Here is a 26,560-nt window from a genome sequence, read left to right as displayed (position 1 = left end):
TATCAAAATCTGATGATGCACAGGCTGCCAGTTAGTTAAGCACTCTGCTCACCAAAGCCTGTGACTGTCAGCCAATCCAACAGCCAGTCCAACACCCCAACCAACACCCAAACAACACCCCACCCAACACCCAATCCAACACCCCAAGCAATACCCGGTCCAACACCCCATCCAACACCCAATCCAACACCCCACCCAGCACCCCAACCAACACCGAATCCAACACCCTACCCAGCACCCAGTCCAACACCCCACCCAGTACCCCAACCAAAACCCGGTCCAAAACTCCAACCAACACCCAATCCAACACCCCACCCAACACCCAATCCAACACCACACCCAGCACCCCAACCAACACCCAATCCAACACCCCACCCAGCACCCAATCCAACAGCCCACCCAGCACCCCAACCAATACCCGGTCCAACACCCCAACCAACACCCCACCCAGCACCCCAACCAACACCCAATCCAACACCCCACCCAGCACCCAATCCAACACCCCACCCAGCACCCCAACCAACACCCAATCCAACACCCAGTCCAACACCCCAACCAACACCCCAACCAACAGCCAGTCCAACACCCCAACCAACAGCCAGTCCAATACCCCACCCAGCACCCCAACCAACACCCCACCCAGCACCCCAACCAACACCCAATCCAACACCCAATCCAACACCCCGCCCAGCACCCCAACCAACACTCCAGTCCAACACCCCAACCAACACCCAATCCAACACCCCACCCAGCACCCCAACCAACACCCGGTCCAACACCCCAACCAACACCCAATCCAACACCCCAACCAACACCCAATCCAACACCCAGTCCAACACCCCAACCAACAGCCAGTCCAACACCTAGTCCAACACCCCAACCAATACCCCAACCAACAGCCAATCCAACACCCCAACCAACCCCCAATCCAACACCCAGTCCAACACCCCAACCAACAGCCAGTCCAACAGCCAGTCCAACACCCCAACCAACACCCGGTCCAACACCCCAACCAACACCCAATCCAACACCCCAACCAACACACAATCCAACACCCAGTCCAACACCCCAACCAACAGCCAGTCCAACACCTAGTCCAACACCCCAACCAATACCCCAACCAACAGCCAATCCAACACCCAGTCCAACACCCCAACCAACAGCCAGTCCAACACCCAGTCCAACACCCCAACCAACAGCCAGTCTGTACAGAGCCATCATCAAGCTGCTTCCTGTTGGTGAAGCTGTGCAGATGTGGACATGTTCTACTTGAAATGCTGAGAAGGGCTGGAGGAAGTGAAGCACATGAAGGTGCCAGGAGAAGAGAATCATTAGAAAAGCATCATCTTATGTAAGCAGGAGAGATTAATTAGTGTGTTAATTGATTTTCATGGAAATATCAAACTAAACAAGAAGAAAAGGCTTCATTCTGCTTGACTTTGATAAAGAAACCTCTGAAGATTCCTGTTTTATGAATAGTGAGAATGTTGAGTCATTTCAGGCTCCATTAGTCCTGTTTGTTCTCTGATTGTCTATTCTGGCTCCTGATTTCTTTCTCTAATTACAGACAAAAAAGTCTTTTCTCCTCCATTGCCATAACAATCAGTAAGTCATAAGAAGTTGTTCAGTGTGCAGCTGCTTTGTCTTAAACTTTACCTACATAACGAGAAACTGGAGCAACGTGCCAGATGGAAATTAGCTTCATAAATACAACGGTGTGTTCTTCCTCTTGGATTTGTCTAATTGGAACACAAAGGAATGTACGTTTCTGCCCAGCATCCTCATCTGCTGATGAACCGCGGTTTGTAATTGTGACTCGGGGCGTGTGTGAGTTTGAAGCGAGCGAACTTCACTGAGGGACGATTTTCAGCTCCGCTTTGCATGTGAAACCTTCAGCAGGCTCCAGCAGGAATGTGATGATGTCAACAAAACAGTGTCAGGTGCAAATGGTTTGGAGCTGCCCCACAACAATACCGCCTCAATTTCCAACACTTGAGATTTCCTCTGGGACGGACATCCCACATTACCCATCTATAAAAAGAAGCAAATTGGCTGCTTTGCACAACCAACCCAGCGTTTGACGGCTTCTGGGCAGCTTCTATTAAAGCTTGGGGTGGTGTTCTCCTCGCCCGGCCCCCACCCGCCTGCTGGATGCTGGGACCAGGCCTTGGCAGTATTTCCACTTTCTTCAGACCTTCCCGCAGTGCGCGGGACTCTCTCTCTCTCTCTCTCTCTCTCTCTCTCTCCGATGTGTAATTCAAGCCTGCAGGGAGGAAACACTGGCAGAGGAGTTAAGTGCTGCCTGCTGATGAGCACACCGGATGAATGTTGAAAAGATTCCTGTGAAAGGAACACAAATTACAAATGTTTGTGTGCGTCTGCTCTTGTGTTCTGTGGATGTTTTTCCTCCTTAAATTCTGTCCTGTGGATGATTCAGATGCCTGCAGACGTCTGCTGCCCTCGGTGCTGATGAAGGCTGTTACGGAGGGTTGGCAGCTCCTGAAGACACGCTGACCTGCTGTCCCGGGTCACGAGGGGGGCAGGGCCACGCAGTCCTCCCTCAGCAGAAGGTGGAAAACAACAGTCACAAATAAACCCAGCGATTTGTTTGCATGATTGACAAGTCTGCAATGTCTGTGTTTGATATGACAGACGTGAGGCCAGGATTCAGCACTAACATCCAGCCCACTGAGATACACACACACACACACACACACCACACACACACACACACACACACACACACACACACACACACACACACACACACACACACACACACCACACACACACACACACGTGGCTGTGCTGCACAGTGGGGAGCTTTGAGGCCACTTCTGGAAGAGACATCACTGAAGTCATAAATATTTATTTAATTGATGTTTTATGAGTGAAAATATTTGTCAGAATGTGAGGAAAACATTACGTGTTCAGGATTAGAAAGTATGAGATTTGTCCAGTGGTGGGCACAGCTCACCAAAAAGTTAGCTTTGATAACCATTAATCAGACAACTGAAAAGTTATCTTTTATGACGCTAAACCGATAAACCGCTAAAAATTTTTATCTTTATTACAGATAACCGATAACTTTTAGTATTGATTCAGGCGCAGCCACATCAGATTACACTGTCGGCTTCTGATAAACCAGCTTCAGTTTAAGTACTGCAGGGGCTGCTGGGTAAATTCAAGGATCACACACACACACACACACACACACACACACACACACACACACACACACACACACACACACACACACACACCACACACACACAAAAAAAAACCACACACGAAAAATGAATAAATAAAAAAATAAAACCCCAAACACTGTCATCATCTTTCAAAAGCAGTAAAACACAGTATTAGAAGTCACAGTTTATCTTGGTATTAGATACATCGTCATTTATGAGCTAAAAGCTGCTGCTTTTCTCACACGGTTTGAACCCTGCGGCTTAAACAACCGAAATACATCCATTAATGCATTGATTGGCAGAATAAAAGATACATAGTAAATATAAATTCTTACCTGTGAGTTTCAGTGTGGTTCATTAAATTCTGAAATAATCCATATAAAGCGTCCTAATTATCCAAATGGTGTCTAAGAAAAGTCCTCCTGTAACACAGCTGTGCCGTGAGAGCTCCTCTCTCCCACCGAGTCTTGGCAATTAAATTATGCCGTCAGCCACAAAGAAATAAAATAAAATGATGTTAAAATTAGTCTGTTTTGTTTCTGCGTCCATTGGATGATAACACTCACTGTCCAAAGTGAACCTGAACTACAATACCCACAATGCTCCCTGTGTCGACCGGCCAATGACATTTTGCGCTTAATGATGATGTCATCAGCAAGTGACAGCCAGTCTGCCACAATCACACAACAGATGGGTAAAATGTTTGAATTTAGGGTTTACAAACGTTTTTGACTGTTAAACTTTGCTCACTTTACCAGCAAAAAAAAAAAAAAAAAAAAGCCTGAACGTTATCGGAACTAAATTTATCAGAAGATAATTGGCTCGCTGATGGTTTTAAGAGTTATCTGAAAAGCTAATCCACTAGAAAAAAAAAACATTAGCTTCAATAATTATCTGTTATCGGATTAGCTCAACTGTGCCTACCACTGGATTTGTGGGTGTTTCACACAAGAAGATAGGACTAGTTTTATTGAAAACATTGCTGTTCAAACCCCGTCACGCTCAGCCGCATCCACAATGTCCGAAAAAAACAAACACTGAGATCAACATAAAAAAACTCTACAACTTAGCAGAAACACAGTAGAAACTGATAACGACATGGTGCATTGTTCATGGATGTGAAGGATATGGTCAGACAGTAGACAAAAAAAAAAAAAAAATGCAGTGAGATCTTGTTTCAATCAGGATGCAGTGAGAACCGGAATAAGAGTGTAATAAAGATAGAATTAAACCTAATAGGGACATAACTGATGTAGTTCTCTCAGCAGCCGTATGTGGACTCTGCTAAATGTACCCGTCACTGTCCATGGTGCTGAAATACAGCAAAATTAAATAAATTAATTCTTCCCACCTCCCTGTACAAATGGAGGTTTCCTTCTCAGCATTTATCCACACACATACACAGAGAGAATCTGAGTGTGTGTTTAAGAGAAATGTGCGTGTTTGTCAGCAGAACTGTTTTTCTGACTGCACTTAACTACTGATTCCACATGTGGACACAAGAAAACTTGCAGAATGAATGATAAAGTGCAGCATGTGGCTCAGTATTGATAAGGGCAGGACAGACGCAGTGAGAAAGTGGCACGTGTGTGTGTGTGTGTGTGTGTGTGTGTGTGTGTGTGTGTGTGTGTGTGTGTGTGTGTGTGTGTGTGTGTGTGTGTGTGTGTGTGTGTGTGTGATGTGATTGTTTGCAGTAAGAACACCGTAACAATGAACTGGATGTGGTACATGAGTGGTCATGCACATGACATGTTCCACACTGTCAGAACATGGCAGCAATGTAATCAGGATGGAGTATAGACCTGAAAACAGTGATTTTCCATTTTGACCATGTTCATCAACAGTTTCAGGACGCAGTTGATCTGTGTGGTTTTTGGGCGCTTACGGATGTGGGCAGAATGTGAAATCTCATGAGTAGCTTCAGTTATGAATGTGAGGTCACAGCATTCCTGCCGGCGTGAACCTGTGCTGCTGATGTGAGTCTTGTTTTCCTGAATAAATGATGCCTCATTCCGCTAAAGTCTGCTCGACTGGGGGTCCTGGAAACAGTAATGACTCCATTAAGAGCGTTTGTCACCTCACAGTTTGCAGTCAGAGCACCACAGCTGTGTCGTCCTGCAGCCCTGCCCTCATTATGACCACCTGAAGCTGAATTAGCCTGGAACGCTGCACCACGTCCCTGGGCTCCACATGACCTTTGACACACGGCCACACGCTGCACTTACTCTGTTAGCCTGAGAAAAAGGAAAACAAGGGCTTCACTCCTGTCAGGGTCCAGACGAACACCCCCAAGTGTCACTTCCACAGACGCTTTAATTAGAAGATACCATGGCAACAGTGAGCACGTGTAAGTATGACAGCGTGAACAAGACCGTGTCCAGAGTGGTGTCAAAAACTGGGAACTGTGTGTGTGTGGTTCAGCTAAAAATAAATGTGCAGGGAGAGTTAGTGGACTTTGTCTCCTCAAAGCAGCCGCACTGATTCCATTCCACAGGTCTGTGGACCTGCATCCGTTCTCCAGTCTGACACTGACCAATCCTGGGTCACGACCCCTGACAGGGCGTCGCCTGATGTGCAAAGTCATAAGAACTTCCTGAAAAACATATTTAAAGTTTGTTTTTTAAAAATAATTTGTAAATATAAAGTCACTTTGTTGATGTCAGTAAATGAGCTTTTGGTTTTCTTTCAAATCTGGTTGTGAAGTAAAATTACAATGTTTGTAGTGTTCCACTGAAATCATCAAAAAGTGTAACGTAAGAAGTGGCTTAAAGCAAACACTCCTCCAGATGACTTTAATAACCCCTAATCAGAGCTGAGAGCAGGACTTGTGACGTATGAAGGGCAAAGATGATTAGCAACAATTTGCATAATAATCAAAGCAAACAAATAAAAAATGCAGTGGTAAACAAACCTTGAAGTGAGTCCTTGTCTGCTTCTGTCCGTTTTTATGTACACAGTTTATTCATCAATATTTGTGCCCGTAATGAAGATTAATTAGCAAAGTGCAGTAAACGTTTTGTATGTAAAGACATAATGAGTTCAGCTTCATGCTTTCATTTTTTAAGCGATACACCGAGTCATCTGAGAAAGTGCAAATTAACTTTTTAATTGTGCTTTTTTGTTTATCTTTGCTATTTTAAACCCAGTGGTTCAATCTGTGGGCAGGAAGCAGCAGAGCAGTAATAAATCCTGTCGCCTCAATGCTCACTCTCACGGGGCCGCCCCCGAAGTAAGAGCAACACTCAGAGATTAAAGAGCACGTCACTTTAATAATATCAACATCAAAGAGGACATGAGCTCACATCCCACCAGCACAAACTGACTGACTTACACAGAAATCCCTGGAAAAATCCAGACATTCCCCCCCAAATAAAAATAAATTAATTAAACAAATTAATAGAAAACACACACACACACACACACACACACACACACACATATATATATAAATATATATATATATATAAGGTCTGTCAATAAAGTATAGGTCCTTTTTATTTTTTTTCAAAAACTATATGGATTTCATTCATATGTTTTTACGTCAGACATGCTTGAACCCTCGTGCGCATGCGTGAGTTTTCCACGCCTGTCGGTGACGTCATCCGCCTGTGAGCACTCCTTGTGGGAGGAGTCGTCCAGCCCCTCGTTGGAATTCCTTTGTCTGAGAAGTTGCTGAGAGACTGGCGCTTTGTTTGATCAGCGAGCCGACGCTGCAATCCGCCCGCATGTCTTTCATTAAAAAAATCTCCTTTAACAGTGGAATATCCGGATAAAATGCTGAAACCGACTTCTTCTGAAACTTCTCTGTTCTCTCACGACGTCCTGGATCAATAGAGCCTGAAATGTGGAGGTTTTCATCTTGAAACAGGCTGACGACGGCACCTGAGAGCGCTGCGCAACGTCTCGCACCGTGGGAAGTCCTTAAAGCGACAGTGTCACCTCAAAATCTCTCATCAGCCGTTAAAATTTTCACCGAAAACCAGCTTAATTTTTTGAACCGTGTCCACTTCGATGTGTCTCACAGGTTTAGAAAAAATTTTGATCAAACAAAGCGCCAGTCTCTCAGCAACTTCCCAGACAAAGGAATTCCGACGAGGGGCTGGACGACTCCTCCCACAAGGAGTGCTCACAGGCGAATGACGTCACCGACAGGCGTGGAAAAACCCACGCATGCGCACGAGGGTTCAAGCATGTCTGACGTAAAAACATATGAATGAAATCCATATAGTTTTTGAAAAAAATAAAAAGGACCTATACTTTATGGACAGACCTCGTACATGACACCTTTGGAGCTGTGCATGGAATCAGTGCCCCACTAGTTTCTGCACTATGTGAATATGATAAAACATTAGTAATCTGCGCACGCACACACACACACACACACACACACACACACACACACACACACACACACACACACACACACACACACAAAATCAACATGAAATTTACAGTTGCACATTAAACATCATTAAAAAAACAATTAAAGATATAAGAAAGCAGTTTAGTGATATATACAGCCTCAGAATTCTATTTATTTCACAATAAAATCTCTACAGACATAGTGATCTTTCATTCTAATTAAGATTAATTATAAAAACAAAAATTATGTTTCTATACATTTCAGACAATAATAATAATCCATATAAAACATATAGAGCTGGAAAATTCCATTTTTTTCAAATTAAAATTGACGACAGAAAGTCCTGTCAAAACGTCAGATTTTATATTTCTAATTAAAATGTATTAGAAAGACAGAGCTGCAGGTGTCTGTGGGTTTCTATATATTTCAGATTAAAAGTCCTTATAAAGACACACGAAATAGTTTCCATTAGTTTGACCTTTACAGTCATTTCAGGATTACAGAGCTGCAAAGTTCTATTTAGTTCATATTAAAATTAACTCGTGGAATTAACTCATCTGTATTTTATTTCTACTTAAAATTCATGTTAAAGACGCAGAGCTGCAGGTTTCCATATGTTTCATGTTAAAAGTTACCGCAGAGGGAGAACGTGGCACATTTTCGATGTTTTTTTTTTTTTGTTTTGTTTTTTGTTTTTTACAAAATAACCTCACACATTGGGAAATGTAAATTCATTTAAAATATTTGAAGGTAAATTTCGAATCTTTGGTTTGATTTATTTCTCACTTTTTGTTGTTACACTTAATGTTTTTTTTTCTCTCTTTTTCGTTGCAGAAAACCAAAAATATCCAGACAGCGGCTCGTCAGAGCTCCGCTTCCACGCGCTCATTGGGTGGACGTGCTGATGACGTCTCCTGCAGGGAGGCTTCCCAGGCTGTGATTGGCTGCGGCCCCCGCTCGTCAGGCTGAGTGACAGCGGCGCGGACTGAGTCTGGAGCGGAAGGCTGCTGGAAATCGAACCGCTTCAGTGTCGTAAATGGGAAGCGCACAAGACGGTGGCAGAGCCAGTCGGGTCTAGATGGAGCTTCACAGCCGCACCATGCCGTCCGGGTCCAGTCCGGTTCTGTGGATTACACTTTTCCTTCTTTTATGTTCGTACGTAGACAGCGGCGCTGCGCAGAACGTCAAGGAAGGTAAGTTTTAAACTTTGGACCTCTTCAGACCGCAAACCCGAACGCATCGCATCCTGGGAGCTCTCGAACCTGAACCCATCAGAACCGCAGTCCGTGCGGCTCTTCTGTTTGTTGGATCCAAAGTGACAAAGCTCCTTTTTTTATGCGGAAAGCGCGCCGAGCTGCGCAAATTTACGCACGGCCGTTAAAGGCGCAATAACTGTCGATTTATTCCGCTGTTAATGTTATTAAATATAAATCTGACACCAATCAATAACACCAGGTAATAACCGGGTAATAACAGGTAATAACCGCGGATCAGTTCGCCGTGTTGGACCGTTTCTCCGCATTTCTCCGCTGAAGTGGACTGTGGTGGTCCTGTAGTCTGGATCCGGAAAAATACGTCAGAAAATCGAAACATCTGAAGTTACCTGATCGAGGCTTAAATGAAACCAGATGAACGTGTGAACCGTGTCTCCGTGAACGGATTATTCAAGAGAGAAAATCAGGCTTGCTGGATGTTTTTCACCACGGACTGAAGTGTAAATTGTCGGCGCTAATCTGCGGTTTTTAGACGGTGAATAGAAAGAACCTCTTGACGCGCGGGACCCGCAGCGTGCTGCGCTCCGCACACTTCCACCGAACGGTCCGAATCGGTCCGCACGTTAAAGCTCCGGTTACACTTTGTCGACCAACACGTACCAGCTGGAGCGCGTGTACGTGCGCCAGGACGCGGAGAAAACGGGAGAAAACTATCAGATCAGAGAATGTCTGCGTGCAACCTGAATGGAATCCACGCGCTGTCCTCCGTCGTGCGGCGCGTCGATGTCTTAATTTGCGCAGAAGTTGATGCGCACGCAGCAGCCGTCGTCCCGTATCGCATGTTTGGAGAAATGAGGTCACGCGTAAAAGCGCGACGGACGTGTCGGTAATTCAGTCCTGTGAGATGTAACCAGCTGCCTCTCCTGTCACAGTGATCCTGTTGGACTCCAAGGCGCAGCAGACAGAACTGGAGTGGATCTCCTATCCTCCCAACGGGGTAAGTGTGCGCCATGTCCGCAGCGCTGCTGGCGCACAAACGCGTTCAGAGCGCAGAAACACATTCCAGCATCACCAGTTTGAACTTTCTGCTCATTCAACGTTATCAAGCTGCATTTGACTAAAGCCCTCAGCTGCCGATTCACCAAATAAACAGTGAAAGAGAAAGTGGAGAAGAAAAAAAAAATGTAGAAAGAGAGGGAAAAAAAAAATCAATTTTTACTGTCAGCTTTGAGAAATCCCCTTAAAACATCTTTAGAAATGATCCAGATCCAGATCCAACAGTTCAGACAGAGTTTGTTGATGCTGAAAGTTTTGGGATGAATCTGCTGACAGACAGATTCCTAAAGGATCAGGGTCAGATGGGTCCTGGTCCAGTGGATTGGTGGTTTCCTGGGTCAGGGCCAGATGTGGAGATGTTGACTGACTGTGTGTGTGTGTGTTGTTTCAGTGGGAAGAGATCAGCGGACTGGATGAGAACTACACACCAATCCGCACCTACCAGGTGTGTCAAGTTATGGAGCCCAATCAGAACAACTGGCTGCGGACTAACTGGATTGAGAAAGGTGATGCCCAGAGAATTTTTGTTGAACTGAAGTTCACACTGAGGGATTGTAACAGTCTGCCCGGCGTGGTGGGAACATGCAAGGAAACATTCAACTTATATTACCAGGAAACCGATTCAGAGGTTGGGAGGGGCTTACGGGAGAGCCAGTACGTGAAGATCGACACCATCGCTGCAGACGAAAGCTTCACGCAGGGCGATTTGGGAGAGAGAAAGATGAAGCTGAACACAGAAGTGCGAATTATCGGGCCGCTGTCGCGGCGAGGTTTTTACCTGGCCTTCCAGGATGTAGGGGCGTGCATCGCCCTGGTGTCTGTCAAAGTGTACTACAAGAAGTGTTGGTCTATCATCGAGAACCTGGCCACGTTCCCAGACACCGTGACGGGATCAGAGTTCTCCTCGCTGGTAGAGGTCGAGGGCATGTGTGTGAACGACGCCGAGGAGGAGGCAGAGAGCTCTCCCAAGATGCACTGCAGCGCGGAGGGGGAGTGGCTGGTGCCCATTGGGAAATGTGTGTGCAGAGCCGGATTCCACCAGAAAGGAGACACGTGTGAACGTGAGTGTCTGCAGCGCTACTTTTGTGTTAACGTCACACTTTCATGTCACAGTATCACACAAAAACAAACACCAAAAAGAAACAAACAAAAATGCCCCTAAACAGACAAAACAACAACAACCAAACAGACAAACCCCCAAAATAAAACAAAAGCAAAAAACAAAACAGACAAAAAAAAAAGAAAGCCAAACAGACATTAAAAAACCCCAAGAACAAGTCAAAAATAACCAGCAGGCAAGTAAACAAAACACACACAAAAAAACAACAAAACAAAAACACTCAAACAGACAAAACAACAAAAACAACCAAGAGATCGTAAAAAAGCCAAGACCAAATCAAAAATAACCAAGCAGGCAATAAACAAAAACAAAACACAAAAAGCAACCCCCCCCAAAACTAAAATACCCAATCAGACAATAAAAAACCCAAAACTAAACAAAAGCAAAATAAGCAAAAAAAAAAAATGCCAACAAACATACAAACCAAAACAACAACACAGACAGTAAAAAAACAAGAACAAATAAAAAATAACAAAACAGGCAGAAATCAAACAAAAACAAAACACCAAAAATACAAAAAACAAAAACACCAAAACAGACAAAACAACATAAAAATAACCAAACAGACAGTAAAACCCTCTAAAACAAAACAAAAACAAAAATAAATAAACAGGCAGTAAACAAACAAACAAAATCACCCAAACAGACCAAAAATCAAACAACCAACCAACTAAACAAACAACATTAAAGATCAGCCAACCAAGCAGATAGTAAAGGGAAAACAACCGTCAAACAAAACAAAAATAACCAAACAGGCAGTAAGCAAGCAAACAGAAACAACGAAGCAGACAAAAAGCAACAAAACAAACAAACATCAACCAAGCAGGCAATAAAAACAAAACAAAATTAATCAAACAGGCAGTAAACAAACAAACAAACAAAAAACACTCAGAGAGTAAAGTGAGTGAGTGTGCACAGCAGCAACTTTAAAACTGGTGGAATCATTTTTGGGTCGTCTCTGAAAACCTTCCGAGGCTCATAAACGTGTTGACACTGAGATTTGATGATCATTTGAGAGCAGCTCCTCAGCTGGAGCTCCTCCTCCAGGCAGCGAGCCACCGCTTACAGAATACAGGTCAAGAGGAAGTCTGCAGGGACTTCAGTCCAGCTCCGTGTCTCTGACCCAGTACTGTGGAGTTTAGGTCGGCTTTACATCAGTATTCACGTTTAAAATACACATAAAGGATTCATTAAACCCGACTAAAGATAAAAATGACTTTGGTGGAGGATGAGGACCTGTCAGTCCAGGTCCCTCCCAAATTGGGTGACCTGGATGTAAGCAGCTTAGGAGGAGCAGCCGGAATGTGTCGAGGAAGAAATAAGCGTCCCGAGCAGACGAGCTTTGATGTCATGCTGTCGTCCATTAGGGAACCTGCTGAGGGAGGGGGCTAATGAAATATATTAGGCCGTGTCATTCAGAGCAGTGCTTTACCGCGACGTCAGGAGCTGCTTATTATTTTCACATGTGCCTGCGGGTCAAAAACAAAACACAAAACAGGATTTATTCCTGCTGAGAAAACAGTGTGACATCACAGCCCAGATTCATGTCAAACACTGCTCTTTCTGTTCATTAAAGCTCAAAGCACAGCTATGGGCCACCGTATGTCTGTCAGTCACCGTGCGTCTGTAGGCCACCATTTCTCTGTCAGTCGCCGTGTGTCTGTAGGCTACTGTATGTCTGTCAGTCGCTGTATGTCTGTCAGTCACTGTATGTCTGTCAGTCACTGTATATCTGTCAGTCGTTGTGCATCTGTAGGTCACCATATATCTATCAGTCACTGTGCTTGTGTAGGTCACCGTGTATCTGTCAGTCGTTGTGCATCTGTAGGTCACCGTATATCTGTCAGTCGTTGTGCATCTGTAGGTCACCGTATATCTGTCAGTTGTTGTGCATCTGTAGGTCACTGTATATCTGTCAGTCATTGTGCATCTGTAGGTCACCGTATATCTGTCAGTTGTTGTGCATCTGTAGGTCACTGTATATCTGTCAGTCACTGTGCGTGTGTAGGTCACCGTATATCTGTCAGTCACTGTGCGTCTGTTGGTCACCGTATATCTGTCAGTTGTTGTGCATCTGTAGGTCACTGTATATCTGTCAGTCGCTGTGCGTGTGTAGGTCACCGTATATCTGTCAGTCACTGTGCGTCTGTTGGTCACCGTATATCTGTCAGTTGTTGTGCATCTGTAGGCCACTGTATATGTCAGTCGCTGTGCGTGTGTAGGTCACCGTATATCTGTCAGTTGTTGTGCATCTGTAGGTCACTGTATATCTGTCAGTCGTTGTGCATCTGTAGGCCACCGTATGTCTGTCAGTCACTGTGCGTGTGTAGGTCACCATATGTCTGTCAGTTGTTGTGCATCTGTAGGTCACGTATATCCATCAGTCGCTGTGCATCTGTAGGCCACCGTATATCTGTCAGTCGCTGTGCGTGTGTAGGTCACCGTATATCTGTCAGTTGTTGTGCATCTGTAGGTCACCGTATATCTGTCAGTCACTGTGCGTGTGTAGGTCAGCGTATATCTGTCAGTTGTTGTGCATCTGTAGGTCAGCGTATATCTGTCAGACATTGTGCGTCTGTAGGCCACCGTATATCTGTCAGTCACTGTGTGTGTGTGTAGGCCACCGTATGTCTGTCAGTCGCTGTGCGTGTGTAGGTCACCGTATATCTGTCAGTGCATCTGTAGGCCACCGTATGTCTGTCAGTCGGTGTGCGTCTGTAGGTCACTGGATGATCCTCTGTGGATCAGATCCCAGTCTGCACCTTTCCGAGCTTCACCTCTGCTGTATCAACTGATCAGCACTTTTTACTCACGTTAGTTTACTTAGAATCGTTGCGCAGTTGATCAAACGATCTGATGAGCGTCAGTGTGCACGGAGTCCTGTTTGAGCGTGCACGCCGCAGCACAGCTGCAGAGCCGTCACTCATGTGGCTGCAGAGGCCTCCTCAGAAACCTGCTGAGATCCACTCATTCATCACCGCCGGCGACTGGGAGCCTCGTCCTTCACTCTTTCACTCTCTGTCAGGCAGTCTGTGGCGGTTTTCTCCCGCCTGCTGCGTTCGGCGCACTCTGTGTGATGCACAGGGTTCCTCCTGCAAAGAGCTGCGTGCCGTGAAAATAGAATCCGTTCATGGGCGCAGGACAACAGATCAAACCCGCCGTGTGTCGCCGCTATCAGTGTGAGCTAACAAGAGGAGTAATGAGGACATGCGGCGTCCTGCAAACGCCGCCGTCATCCGTCTCCACTGTCAGGGCACCCGACACAAGTTAGCTGCAGACTGATTGATGGTTGAGGCTCACATGTAAGGAAGCCAGTAGGTCCAAAAAACACGGCGTTTAGCATTTCAAATGAAGCAGGAAGCAGCAGTCAGGAGGTCCTCAAACGCCGCGACGTGATTGATCACCAATCGCCTTAATACACTGAATACAGCCACTGGAGCTGAATAATGTAGACCACAGACGTGAAACATCCCCAGAGAGCCACGAGGACTGGATCAGACCAGATTACTGTAATGTGGCTCCTCCTCTTCCTGGGCATGGCAGGAAGTCTGTTCACGGCGGCACAGCTGCATCCAGAGGTCCAAACTAACCGAGTCACTGCCAGACGTTAATATTTTCATTTATGTGATTGGATTAATGTCTTAAAGGAGCCTTTTTATATTTCTGAAAGTAAAACCAACATAAACGTTATTTTAACCGTTTTCATGTCTCAAACCGTCACCTTCAGATTTTCTTCTTTTATTCACCCTGACAGCGGACGTGTTCGCAGGATCCGTCCGAGGGAAGAGTGAGCGCTTTAAGCGTTTTTCATGTTTTGCAGTCTGAGCTGATCTGAGGTTTGACGCTCAGACTGCTGCACGTCGGCGTCACTTCAGAATTATGGGTAATCAAATGACGCACTGACGTGTTGTTCAGCCGCGTAACAGTGTGTCGGCTTTAAATGTGATTAACTGAGAAATCGGAGTAGCTCAACATTTACTTCAAACACAAAGAATCTCGGTGAATTCAGCACAAAGAAATAAGACGATAACGGGCCGGGGCGCATGACGTCCGCTCGCGCTGCCCTCATAGCCGGATCAAAGAGGGGGTTTGTTTCAGAGATTATTATGGTTAGAGTGACTGCAGGTTTCACACTTCCAGGAAAAAAGTTCTGCATCCAGTCCCGTTTTTCTCCTCCTTTGAGTGTCCATGCTGCGTTGGTGGTGCTGCCCCCAGTGGTGAACAAAAGCAAACACACCACCATGTGTGCACTTGGGTCAAGACCACATAGACGCGCAGAAACACTTGAAACAATGAACCTGAACCCCTCCAACTGAAATTTTGGGAAGTGCATTCTTGTTATTCTCACTGCATTCTGGGTATTCCTACTGTGTTCCAAATACAGTTGATCTGCATTCGTAAGCAAATGCACGGGATGTGCACAGATCAGTCAAGAAGGGATTCGCCCACTCGTACATGTCTGTCCCAGTGTCTCCCAACTGCACCTCAAAGTTTGGATTTTTTTTCTGATTCTGGCTGATTGGGCTCGATTCCTGCTCATTCGTGCTGAGTGTGATGTGACCCTAAGACTTCAAATTAGAGTTCAGAAAATTCTGATGGACATTTTCCACATTCCACATTCCTTCAGGCAGGTAAATACGTCCATGAGTCTGTCCTCTCCAGAACCTGAGGCCTGAATCAGTGGGTCACCTCCCTGACTGAGGATGGAGTCAGGCTGTGAGTGGACCACTGTACAAAATGGGCCCAACCAAAAATGTATAGAAAAGCAAACTTTTAAAATTAATTCAAGAAAATATATAATATTACCCACAAATGACAAGTATTCTTCATCTTTTTATGATGATGATGATGATTATTATTATTGCAGCACAGTGGATTACTGATTAGCAGCAATCTTCCATTCCAGCTTATTAATTAATCCAAAACCCAGACAGAGCTTTAATTCATTTGAAAGCTTGTCTCTTAGTCTTGTCCATCCAAATTGGAAGTCCCAAAAACCAGTTTTATTTGTTATTATCTATCGTCCACCTGGTCGTTACTGTGAGTTTCTCTGTGAATTTTCAGACCTTTTGTCTGACTTAGTGCTTAGCTCAGATAAGATAATTATAGTGGGCGATTTTAACATCCACACAGATGCTGAGAATGACAGCCTCAACACTGCATTTAATCTATTATTAGACTCTATTGGCTTTGCTCAAAAAGTAAATGAGTCCACCCACCACTTTAATCATATCTTAGATCTTGTTCTGACTTATGGTATGGAAATAGAAGACTTAACAGTATTCCCTGATAACTCCCTTCTGTCTGATCATTTCTTAATAACATTTACATTTACTCTGATGGACTACCCAGCAGTGGGGAATAAGTTTCATTACACTAGAAGTCTTTCAGAAAGCGCTGTAACTAGGTTTAAGGATATGATTCCTTCTTTATGTTCTCTAATGCCATATACCAACACAGTGCAGAGTAGCTACCTAAACTCTGTAAGGGAGATAGAGTATCTCGTCAATAGTTTTACATCCTCATTGAAGACAACTTTGGATGCTGTAGCTCCTCTGAAAAAGAGAGCTTTAAATCAGAAGTGTCTGACTCCGTGGTATAACTCACAAACTCGTAGCTTAAAGCAGATAACCCGTAAGTTGGAGAGGAAATGGCGTCTCACTAATTTAGAAGATCTTCACTTAGCCTGGAAAAAGAGTCTGTTGCTCTATAAAAAAGCCCTTCGTAAAGCTAGGACATCTTTCTACTCATCACTAATTGAAGAAAATAAGAACAACCCCAGGTTTCTTTTCAGCACTGTAGCCAGGCTGACAAAGAGTCAGAGCTCTATTGAGCTGAGTATTCCATTAACTTTAACTAGTAATGACTTCATGACTTTCTTTGCTAACAAAATTTTAACTATTAGAGAAAAAATTACTCATAACCATCCCAAAGACGTATCGTTATCTTTGGCTGCTTTCAGTGATGCCGGTATTTGGTTAGACTCTTTCTCTCCGATTGTTCTGTCTGAGTTATTCTCATTAGTTACTTCATCCAAACCATCAACATGTTTATTAGACCCCATTCCTACCAGGCTGCTCAGGAAGCCCTACCATTATTTAATGCTTCGATCTTAAATATGATCAATCTATCTTTGTTAGTTGGCTATGTACCACAGGCTTTTAAGGTGGCAGTAATTAAACCATTACTTAAAAAGCCATCACTTGACCCAGCTATCTTAGCTAATTATAGGCCAATCTCCAACCTTCCTTTTCTCTCAAAAATTCTTGAAAGGGTAGTTGTAAAACAGCTAACTGATCATCTGCAGAGGAATGGTCTATTTGAAGAGTTTCAGTCAGGTTTTAGAATTCATCATAGTACAGAAACAGCATTAGTGAAGGTTACAAATGATCTTCTTATGGCCTCGGACAGTGGACTCATCTCTGTGCTTGTTCTGTTAGATCTCAGTGCTGCTTTTGATACTGTTGACCATAAAATTTTATTACAGAGATTAGAGCATGCCATAGGTATTAAAGGCACTGCGCTGCGGTGGTTTGAATCATATTTGTCTAATAGATTACAATTTGTTCATGTAAATGGGGAATCTTCTTCACAGACTAAAGTTAATTATGGAGTTCCACAAGGTTCTGTGCTAGGACCAATTTTATTCACTTTATACATGCTTCCCTTAGGCAGTATTATTAGACGGTATTGCTTAAATTTTCATTGTTACGCAGATGATACCCAGCTTTATCTATCCATGAAGCCAGAGGACACACACCAATTAGCTAAACTGCAGGATTGTCTTACAGACATAAAGACATGGATGACCTCTAATTTCCTGCTTTTAAACTCAGATAAAACTGAAGTTATTGTACTTGGCCCCACAAATCTTAGAAACATGGTGTCTAACCAGATCCTTACTCTGGATGGCATTACCCTGACCTCTAGTAATACTGTGAGAAATCTTGGAGTCATTTTTGATCAGGATATGTCATTCAAAGCGCATATTAAACAAATATGTAGGACTGCTTTTTTGCATTTACGCAATATCTCTAAAATCAGAAAGGTCTTGTCTCAGAGTGATGCTGAAAAACTAATTCATGCATTTATTTCCTCTAGGCTGGACTATTGTAATTCATTATTATCAGGTTGTCCTAAAAGTTCCCTAAAAAGCCTTCAGTTAATTCAAAATGCTGCAGCTAGAGTACTGACGGGGACTAGAAGGAGAGAGCATATCTCACCCATATTGGCCTCTCTTCATTGGCTTCCTGTTAATTCTAGAATAGAATTTAAAATTCTTCTTCTTACTTATAAGGTTTTGAATAATCAGGTCCCATCTTATCTTAGGGACCTCGTAGTACCATATTACCCCAATAGAGCGCTTCGCTCTCAGACTGCAGGCTTACTTGTAGTTCCTAGGGTTTGTAAGAGTAGAATGGGAGGCAGAGCCTTCAGCTTTCAGGCTCCTCTCCTGTGGAACCAGCTCCCAATTCAGATCAGGGAGACAGACACCCTCTCTACTTTTAAGATTAGGCTTAAAACTTTCCTTTTTGCTAAAGCTTATAGTTAGGGCTGGATCAGGTGACCCTGAACCATCCCTTAGTTATGCTGCTATAGACGTAGACTGCTGGGGGGTTCCCATGATGCACTGTTTCTTTTTCTTTTTGCTCTGTATGCACCACTCTGCATTTAATCATTAGTGATCGATCTCTGCTCCCCTCCACAGCATGTCTTTTTCCTGGTTCTCTCCCTCAGCCCCAACCAGTCCCAGCAGAAGACTGCCCCTCCCTGAGCCTGGTTCTGCTGGAGGTTTCTTCCTGTTAAAAGGGAGTTTTTCCTTCCCACTGTAGCCAAGTGCTTGCTCACAGGGGGTCGTTTTGACCGTTGGGGTTTTACATAATTATTGTATGGCCTTGCCTTACAATATAAAGCGCCTTGGGGCAACTGTTTGTTGTGATTTGGCGCTATATAAAAAAAAAATTGATTGATTGATTGATTGATTAGCACTGTTACCTCACATCAAGAAGGTCATGGGTTCGATTCCCACCTGTGTCCTTTCTGTGTGGAGTTTGCGTGTTCTCCCTGTGTGTGTGTGGGTTCCCTCCGGCTGCTCCGGCTTCCTCCCACATCCACAGACACACAGGTTAGATTTATTGGAAACTTTATAATTGTCCAGGTCGCCCCTACAAAAGAGATCTCGGTCTCAATGGGACTAACCTGGTTAAATAGAGGTTAAGTTAAATATTATTTATTGGCATATGAAATTACATTATTAAATATATTATAATATTAAAGGTGTAACACCCACTCACTTGTCTTCAACTGCTTACTCCAGTTAAAGGTCATGGGGGTGGAGCCTATCCCAGCAGTCAGAGGGTGTGAGGCGTGTTCACCCTGGTCAGGACGCCAGTCTGTCACAGGGTCACGTACAGACACACAAACACATTCACACCTACAGACAGTTTAAAGTTTCCATTCCACCAGTGTGTCTGTGGATGTGGAAGGAAGCCGGAGCACCTGGAGGGAACCCACACAAACACGGGGAGAACACACAAACTCCACACAGTGTGTCTGTCTGTGTGTGTGTGTGTGTGTGTGTCTGTCTGTCTGTGTGTGTGTCTGTGTGTGCATGTGTGTGTGTCTGTGTGTGTGTGTCTGTGTGTTTGTGTGTGTGTGCATGTGTGTGTGTATCTGTGTCTGTGTGTCTCTGTGTGCATGTCTGTGTGTGTGTGTGTGTGTGTGTGTGTGTCTATCTGTGTGTGTGTGAGTGTGTGTGTGTGTGTGTGTGCGTGTGTGTCTATCTGTGTGTTTGTGTGTGCGTGTGTGTCTATCTGTGTGTGTGTGTGTCTGTGTGTGCATGTGTGTGTCTATATGTGTGTGTGTCTGTGTGTCTGCGTGTGCATGTGTGTGTGTCTATCTGTGTGTGTGTGTCTGTGTGTTTGTCTGTGTGTGCATGTGTGTGTGTCTGTCTATCTGTGTCTGTGTGTCTCTGTGTGCGTGTCTGTGTGTGTCTATCTGTGTGTGTGTGTGTGTGTGCGTGTGTGTGTCTATCTGTGTGTTTGTGTGTGTCTGTGTGTGCGTGTGTGTGTCTATCTGTGTGTGTGTGTGTGTGTGTGCATGTGTGTCTATATGTGTGTGTGTGTGTGTGTGTCTATCTGTGTGTGTGTGTGTCTATCTGTGTGTGTGTGTGTGTGTGCGCACGTGTCTATCTGTGTGTGTCTATCTGTGTGTGTGTGTGTGTGCGCGTGTGTGTGTCGATCTGTGTGTCTGTGTGTGTGTGCGTGTCTGTCTGTGTGTGTGCGCGTGTGTGTGTCTGTCTGTGTGTGTGTGCGCGCGTATGTGTGTCTATCTGTGTGTATGTGTGTCTCTGTGTGTGCGTGTGTGTGTCTGTCTGTCTGTGTGTGTGTGTCTGTGTGTTTGTCTGTGTGTGCATGTGTGTGTGTCTGTCTGTCTATCTGTGTCTGTGTGTCTCTGTGTGCGTGTGTGTGTGTGTGTGTGTGTGTGTCTATCTGTGTCTGTGTCTGTGTGTGTGTGTTTCTATCTGTGTGTGTGTCTATCTGTGTCTGTGTCTGTGTGTGTGTGTCTATCTGTGTGTGTCTGTTTGTGTGTGCGCGCGCGTGTGTCTATCTGTGTGTCTGTGTGTGTGTATATCTGTGTGTGTGTCTGTGTGTGTGTGTCTATCTGTGTGTGTCTGTGTGTGTGTGCGCGCGCGTGTCTATCTGTGTGTGTCTGTGTGTGTGTATATCTGTGTGTGTGTCTGTGTGTGTGTGTTTCTATCTGTGTGTGTGTGTCTGTGTGTGTGTCTATCTGTGTGTCTGTGTGTGTCTATCTGTGTGTGTGTGTGTTTGTGTGTGTGTGTGTTTCTATCTGTGTGTGTGTCTATCTGTGTGTTTGTCTGTGTGTGCATGTGTGTCTGTCTATCTGTGTCTGTGTCTCTGTGTGCGTCTGTGTGTGTCTATCTGTGTGTGTGTGTGTGCGTGTGTGTGTCTATCTGTGTGTTTGTGTGTGTCTGTGTGTGCGTGTGTGTCTATCTGTGTGTGTGTGTGTGCATGTGTGTGTCTATATGTGTGTGTGTCTGTGTCTGTGTGTGTGTGTCTATCTGTGTGTCTGTGTGTGTCTATCTGTGTGTGTGTGTGTGTCTATCTGTGTGTGTGTGTAACTCTGCGTTTTGCGGTGTGTTCATGTCCGGTTTTGTGTAAATCCTGAGCGGCTGCTGTTTGCTGAGTCGTCTTGATTTTATCGTGGCCGCGGGAGAAAAAGCAGATTTTCCTGCAGCAGCTCGGCGCTGGTTTGAAGTTGTGTGTCCTCTGGAAGTGTGAAAAGGTGTGAAGTTATATAATAAGTTATTGATTTTCCTCTTAGAGGAAGATTGAAGAACAGAGGCATTGGTCTGAAGCCTCCCGGTGGACAACAGGGGCGTCCCTGCTGCCGGGACCCCGGACCCCGTCACACATCACTTTCACCCGACAGCGGACACCAAACGGTTCGCCTGTCTGATCACATCCCTCTCAGGCGGCCAGCAGGCCAGCGGTGCTAAAGAAGACATCTGTGCCTCCGTTTGAAGCAGTAAAACAGGCCAGAGCTTGCAGTTGTAAGAAGTATGGAAGCAGGGAGACGTCTCAACCTGTTAGTGCAAGTGAGGGCGAGGGGGGGGGGCCTATTGTCATGCAGGCGGAGGGGCCGGAGAGGTGTCTCCTCTGGTGATCAGGGGTCAACTACTGCCATCATCCATCTTCTGTCCTGACAGCGGCCTGTCAGCTGCAGCGCTCATGTTACTGAACGCAGCGCCTGCTTCCATTGTGCGGCGCCGCGACACTGCAGCCATGTGGAAATGAAGGTAATATTCAGTGACCTTCTGCAGGGCCAAATGTGGCGCCTGGTGTCACCTTGGAAATAACACCATCTGACACAGAGTCACAGAGGTCACCTTCTTACCACCGCCGCCTTTGTGTGAGGAGCCGGAGTGTTTTCTGTTCACACGAGCCGACGAACTGCCCCAAACGTGGAGCAGGTCCAGGTCCCAGGTCCCAGTACGTCTTCATTCTCCTCTTTCTCAGTGAATTGAAGTGGTGTTTCAGATGAGGTCTGCCGTCCCGTACGCGTGAGCATCGATCATGTGATCAGCGTGTGAATGAGAACAGCTCCGAGACAAAAATTGTCAATGAGCCTGAAAAGTTTTCGCACAGAAAATCAAACATTTGGCTTTAATCTGATGTGTTGACAGAACCAGTATCCTGGGAAAAAACCCTTACTCCTTGAGGGGGGGTGTTGGATCTGGAAGTCGTTAGTACAGTTTGCAAAATCACAATTTCAAACAGTCCTTCTTCTTTAGATCTTTGAAGGAAGTCGTTGTGGTTTAATGTGTGCTAATGAGAGAAAACCACACTGTTGCTCTGCATCTGTTCTCAGGAAGACAAACGCAGCGTGCCGTCGTCTGTGCTGCCTTCAGGCGCCCCCGTTGTCCCGCACAGATCAGCCTTTCTTTCTGCTCCTTTACACACAAACACACAAACAAAAAGCAGACAGAAAATCTCTCTGAACTGAAGTCCTTTTAAATATCCGACAAACTGAACATGGTCTCAGTGAGGATACTCTGACCCAGCTGCACGTATAGACGGCGGGATGCAGGTCGGGTTGCACTCGTTGTTCCGTGTGGTGGGATCACAGACTCCACCCTCGTGAGGTTTGGAGCTGGTTGAGTTTTTACACTAACCAGAGCATGAATGCTTCCACTGCGCCTGTGGGATGAGTCCTGCAGGCTGCTGACCACCTACAGAACCAGAACAGGCATCTTGTTCAGTGCTCAAGGACAGTAAATACAGGCAGGATGGAGCAGAACTGGACGTGGTGGTTGATGAACAATCTGCTGAAATTTCCACAGCACATGATGCGTCATTTTCTTCTGTGTTTTGTAGAAGGAAGTTCATATTTTTGATCTAAAAAATTACAGTGTTGCAGAAATGATGTGTGTGTGATGTCATTCTCTATTGATAGATTATCATTATTATTATTATTATTGTTGTTGTTGTTGTTGTTCATGCTCCAGTAGTTGGAATAAATGAAAATGAATGAATGTTGCAGTAGTAGTGGTGTTAGTAGTATTAGTTGTAGTTGTATTAGTACTGGTAGTAATATGTAGCCACATCTTTGGTCTGTTGGTCTGGTTCCTCCAGGACAGAAGGGGGCGCTGACGTTTGATTTGTATAGAATTTCTTGTGTGACATTTCAGTCAAAAATGTAATCATCTACATATTTCATTGAGTTTCACTTATTACAAAAAAATAAAATTCTCAGATGTAGTGAAACATTGTGCGCTGTGTCCGATGTGCAGAATGGCGGCGCAGAGTGATGTCAGACACGTGATAGTGCGCTGATCATCTGGTACACATCAGGTTGGTTTTTATGTGAGTATCCAGATGATCCTAAGGCCCAGGGACTCGCACCAGATCAAAGTGGTACTATGAGTGTTCCATCTGCAGGAACCAGGAACCAGGACTGAAATACTGATTTATTAGTTGGAACTGTTTTAGGTATTTTAGAATTTTCACCCCAGATACTTTTTGTTGAGTTGGGCCAAAAAGACTCAGATATAAACTCCACTTTCCCACATTTTTATTTATTTATTTACCTGGTGGTACTCACACAAAAAACAACAAAACAACAACAACAAACAAAAAACCCATGAGGTGCACAGTGCAGAAAAACATGAGGCGGTGAGAAACACAAAACCTAAAGTTATTATTCTTATATCTGTAATCCTGTCATACAGGTGGCCTGCAAAGATTAATCATCAATTAAAAACAAACAAACAAACAAACTTTGTCAGTTCTGTCGACTGCACGGGTCAAAACACCATGTGGTGATCAATAAAATTTTATTCTCAGAATCCCTCCAGTGGTGACTGGCAGATCTCAGGGTGCACGTGCACCCACGTCTTATTTAAAGTTTAACTCCAGACACCCTGGTCCAGATAAAATGACAGCAAGCCAATCTTGGCCCACGAGTCACAAATTAGCAGCCCTGATTCAGGAGTTTCACGGCAGCCGGTTTCCATCAGGTGGATCACAAAGATTTATACCTTTTTACACAACATGTTGCCTTCAGCAATGCAGCCGTCTGTGGTGGAACAGGAGTAACTGAGATGTTTTAACAACACCAAAGGCTCGTGCCAGCGGTCAGGGTCCAAGTCAGGAAAAAAAGACATCAAGAGCACAAACAAAAAAAGAAAGAAAAAACATTGCGGGAGCGAGAGGGTGAAGTGAAACATTCGACTTTCATTATGTGGATGTCAGGAGACGTCAGATTGTGTTAAAAGCTCTGAATTGATTGATTATGTCTGAATGCAGCTGGACAGCAGATGATTTAAACCCGTCAGCGGACGACCAGTAAGATAAAAAAAACAGGCTCACATCCTAAAAATAATTAACTCCAGAGACGATAGAGTGTGTGAGGAAAAGTGATCTGCTGCACCAACAGACATGAAGAAAACCCAATCTGAGAACCCGACTTCACGTTTACACAAAGACCAGGACCTTCTTTTATGGCAGGAACTCAAACAGGAACTATTCCTTGTTCTGGTGCACAGCCCTGGAAGCCGGACGGCTCAGTCCCCAGGATCTGGTTCTTGCAGTGGGAAAGCGCCTTTCGTTCCCTCCCTGGGTCCAGGAGGGAGATTTGGTCCGGTGGGGGCTGGATCAGGACGGCTGCTGACTGAGGACATTTTCAGTGCAGATTTGGCTCGGCCTGCAGGGGTCTTTGGCTCACTGAGACCTTTGGACCCTCAGAATGCAGAGCTGCTTTTAGACTCGACCGCCTCGGCCATCAGAGGAAGCTGCCGGGCCGTGAGGGTCCTCTGTCCTGTTTGCATGAGTGTTAAATGAAGCAAACAAAAGGCGATTAGGCGAGGGCATTTTCCATGTCACAGAGAATCCGTGTCAGAAAGCTCCAGCTCCGATGAGTCGCTCCGACGAGTCGCTCCTGCACACCAGCTGCTGAACTGAGTTTAATCTGAAGCTACTCATTTTAAAACCTCAGACTCTTTGCTGCTAATCAGCAGCAGAGCCGAGAGCTCAAAACCTGCTGTTAATGTTGTGTGGGCCGCTGAAGAGGAGGTACTGCTGGCCCACCACCACCAGAGGGCACCCTGCCTGGAGTGCGGGCTCCAGGCACCAGAGGGCGCTGCCGCCTAACAGGAGTAGCTGGGGTGACAGCTGACACTCATCACCTATGACAGCTGTCACCACTCATCTGATCAGCATCAGTATATCAGCAAGACGTCATCTCCACCTCTTTGCTGAGATATCGCTTTACCAGGAAGGTAACGTTCTCAGCTGGCTGTGAGATTTATTCGACAGTAACCTTTTGTGACTTTTTGTGTATTGTATAACAGACTCTTTTTCCAACAAGAGGTGGAGTTGGTTTTCCTGCCGTGTGGATTGCTGGGTGTAAACGTGCCCACATTTAATTGTTTTTTTGTTCCTCGCCAGCAGTACCAGATCCGACACGCGGAGGCAGTGGCCACCTGGGAGTTCGGGACTTGGCGGTTCCAGTATTCCCGGGGTCTGGTGGCGGAGGAAATCGTGTGGTTCCGGTTCTACTTTGGACAGACGTCTTCTATCTTCGAGCCTGCCCACACGACACCTTTTGTGATTTGACCTTTTGTCTATTGTTGTAATCTGTTGTGTTTGTTGTGCCCTTTCACAACAGTAAAGTGTTGTATTTGACTTCCTCCATTGTCCGTTCATTTGCGCCCCCTGTTGTGGGTCCGTGTACCTACACTTTCCCAACAGTTAAACCCTCAAATCCATGTTATTGATTTCATCGGAAAATCCACATTTGACCTTGTGATGTCATCAGATAACATCTGCAGCTGCTAAATATTTGTCTAAAACTAAATATTAATTTGACTGGTCAGTTTGAAGATGAGTCACTTTTGAGTCATTTCTGGAAAATCAGTTTTCCTGCTTGAGTCAGACTTGGCAATGTTTTTGAGCTAGTATCTAATCAAACCGAGTGATGTCGTTTTGAGCCGATTGTGGAGTCGGGCCTGACGGTGTCATTTTGTTGGATGTGTAACTTCAGCGGGGGAACTGCAGCTGCTTCTTTCAGCTGTGTGGCCTCAAACAGTGTGAGGAATGCTAATCTGCTCTTTGTTTCTGCTGGAAAGCTCCTTATCTGGCGCCAAGCACAGGTAGCTCCGGTGAATGAGCTGCTGTCTGTTTGCTGAGAGAAACGACAAACATCATGATGTCAAACTCTTTAAAGTGATGCTGTAATGTGAGCCCATTGTTCACTCACAGCGTTTGACATTGAAACTTTTGTGAGTTCTGTTTCCAGGCGCTCGGCAGGAACCTCGTCGCTCATCAGAGGGAATTTAACATGTCTGCAGGCCAAAAGCAGCCAAGCTTCTTTATCGAGAGGAAAGGGGGATTCAAACACCTGCTGCTCCCTTTCTGATCACAAACATCATCACAGCACAACTTCTGTGTCTCTTCAGCGTGATTTCTGCAGAAGCTCTGCAGCCCCTCGAGTCAAGATGAGATCAGACCAGTTTTGTGTTCGGTGTCAGAAATGCGCTCGGCCTGCGCTGCACTTTTAGCTGCAGCAAATGACTCAGGAGAGGTGAAGACTCCTC

General features: G+C 45.1%; 1 protein-coding gene across 1 annotated transcript in view; it reads left to right on the top strand.

The window, feature by feature from the left end:
• LOC117502727 (ephrin type-A receptor 7-like) overlaps positions 1-11,016 on the top strand; it is a 56,535-nt gene extending 45,519 nt beyond the window's left edge. The window contains exons 2-4 of the mRNA XM_034161826.1: positions 8,619-8,747; positions 9,701-9,765; positions 10,216-11,016. Coding sequence (XP_034017717.1) covers positions 8,633-8,747; positions 9,701-9,765; positions 10,216-10,986 — 951 coding nt within the window. The 5' untranslated portion in view covers positions 8,619-8,632 and the 3' untranslated portion in view covers positions 10,987-11,016. The remainder of the gene's footprint in view (positions 1-8,618; positions 8,748-9,700; positions 9,766-10,215) is intronic.
• The last annotated feature ends 15,544 nt before the right edge of the window (positions 11,017-26,560 follow it).

This window comes from Thalassophryne amazonica, chromosome 21 (assembly GCF_902500255.1).
Source record: "Thalassophryne amazonica chromosome 21, fThaAma1.1, whole genome shotgun sequence".
Classification (NCBI taxonomy): domain Eukaryota; kingdom Metazoa; phylum Chordata; class Actinopteri; order Batrachoidiformes; family Batrachoididae; genus Thalassophryne; species Thalassophryne amazonica.
Note: the sequence above shows the minus strand (reverse complement) of the source record. Positions and strands in the feature narration are given on the sequence as shown.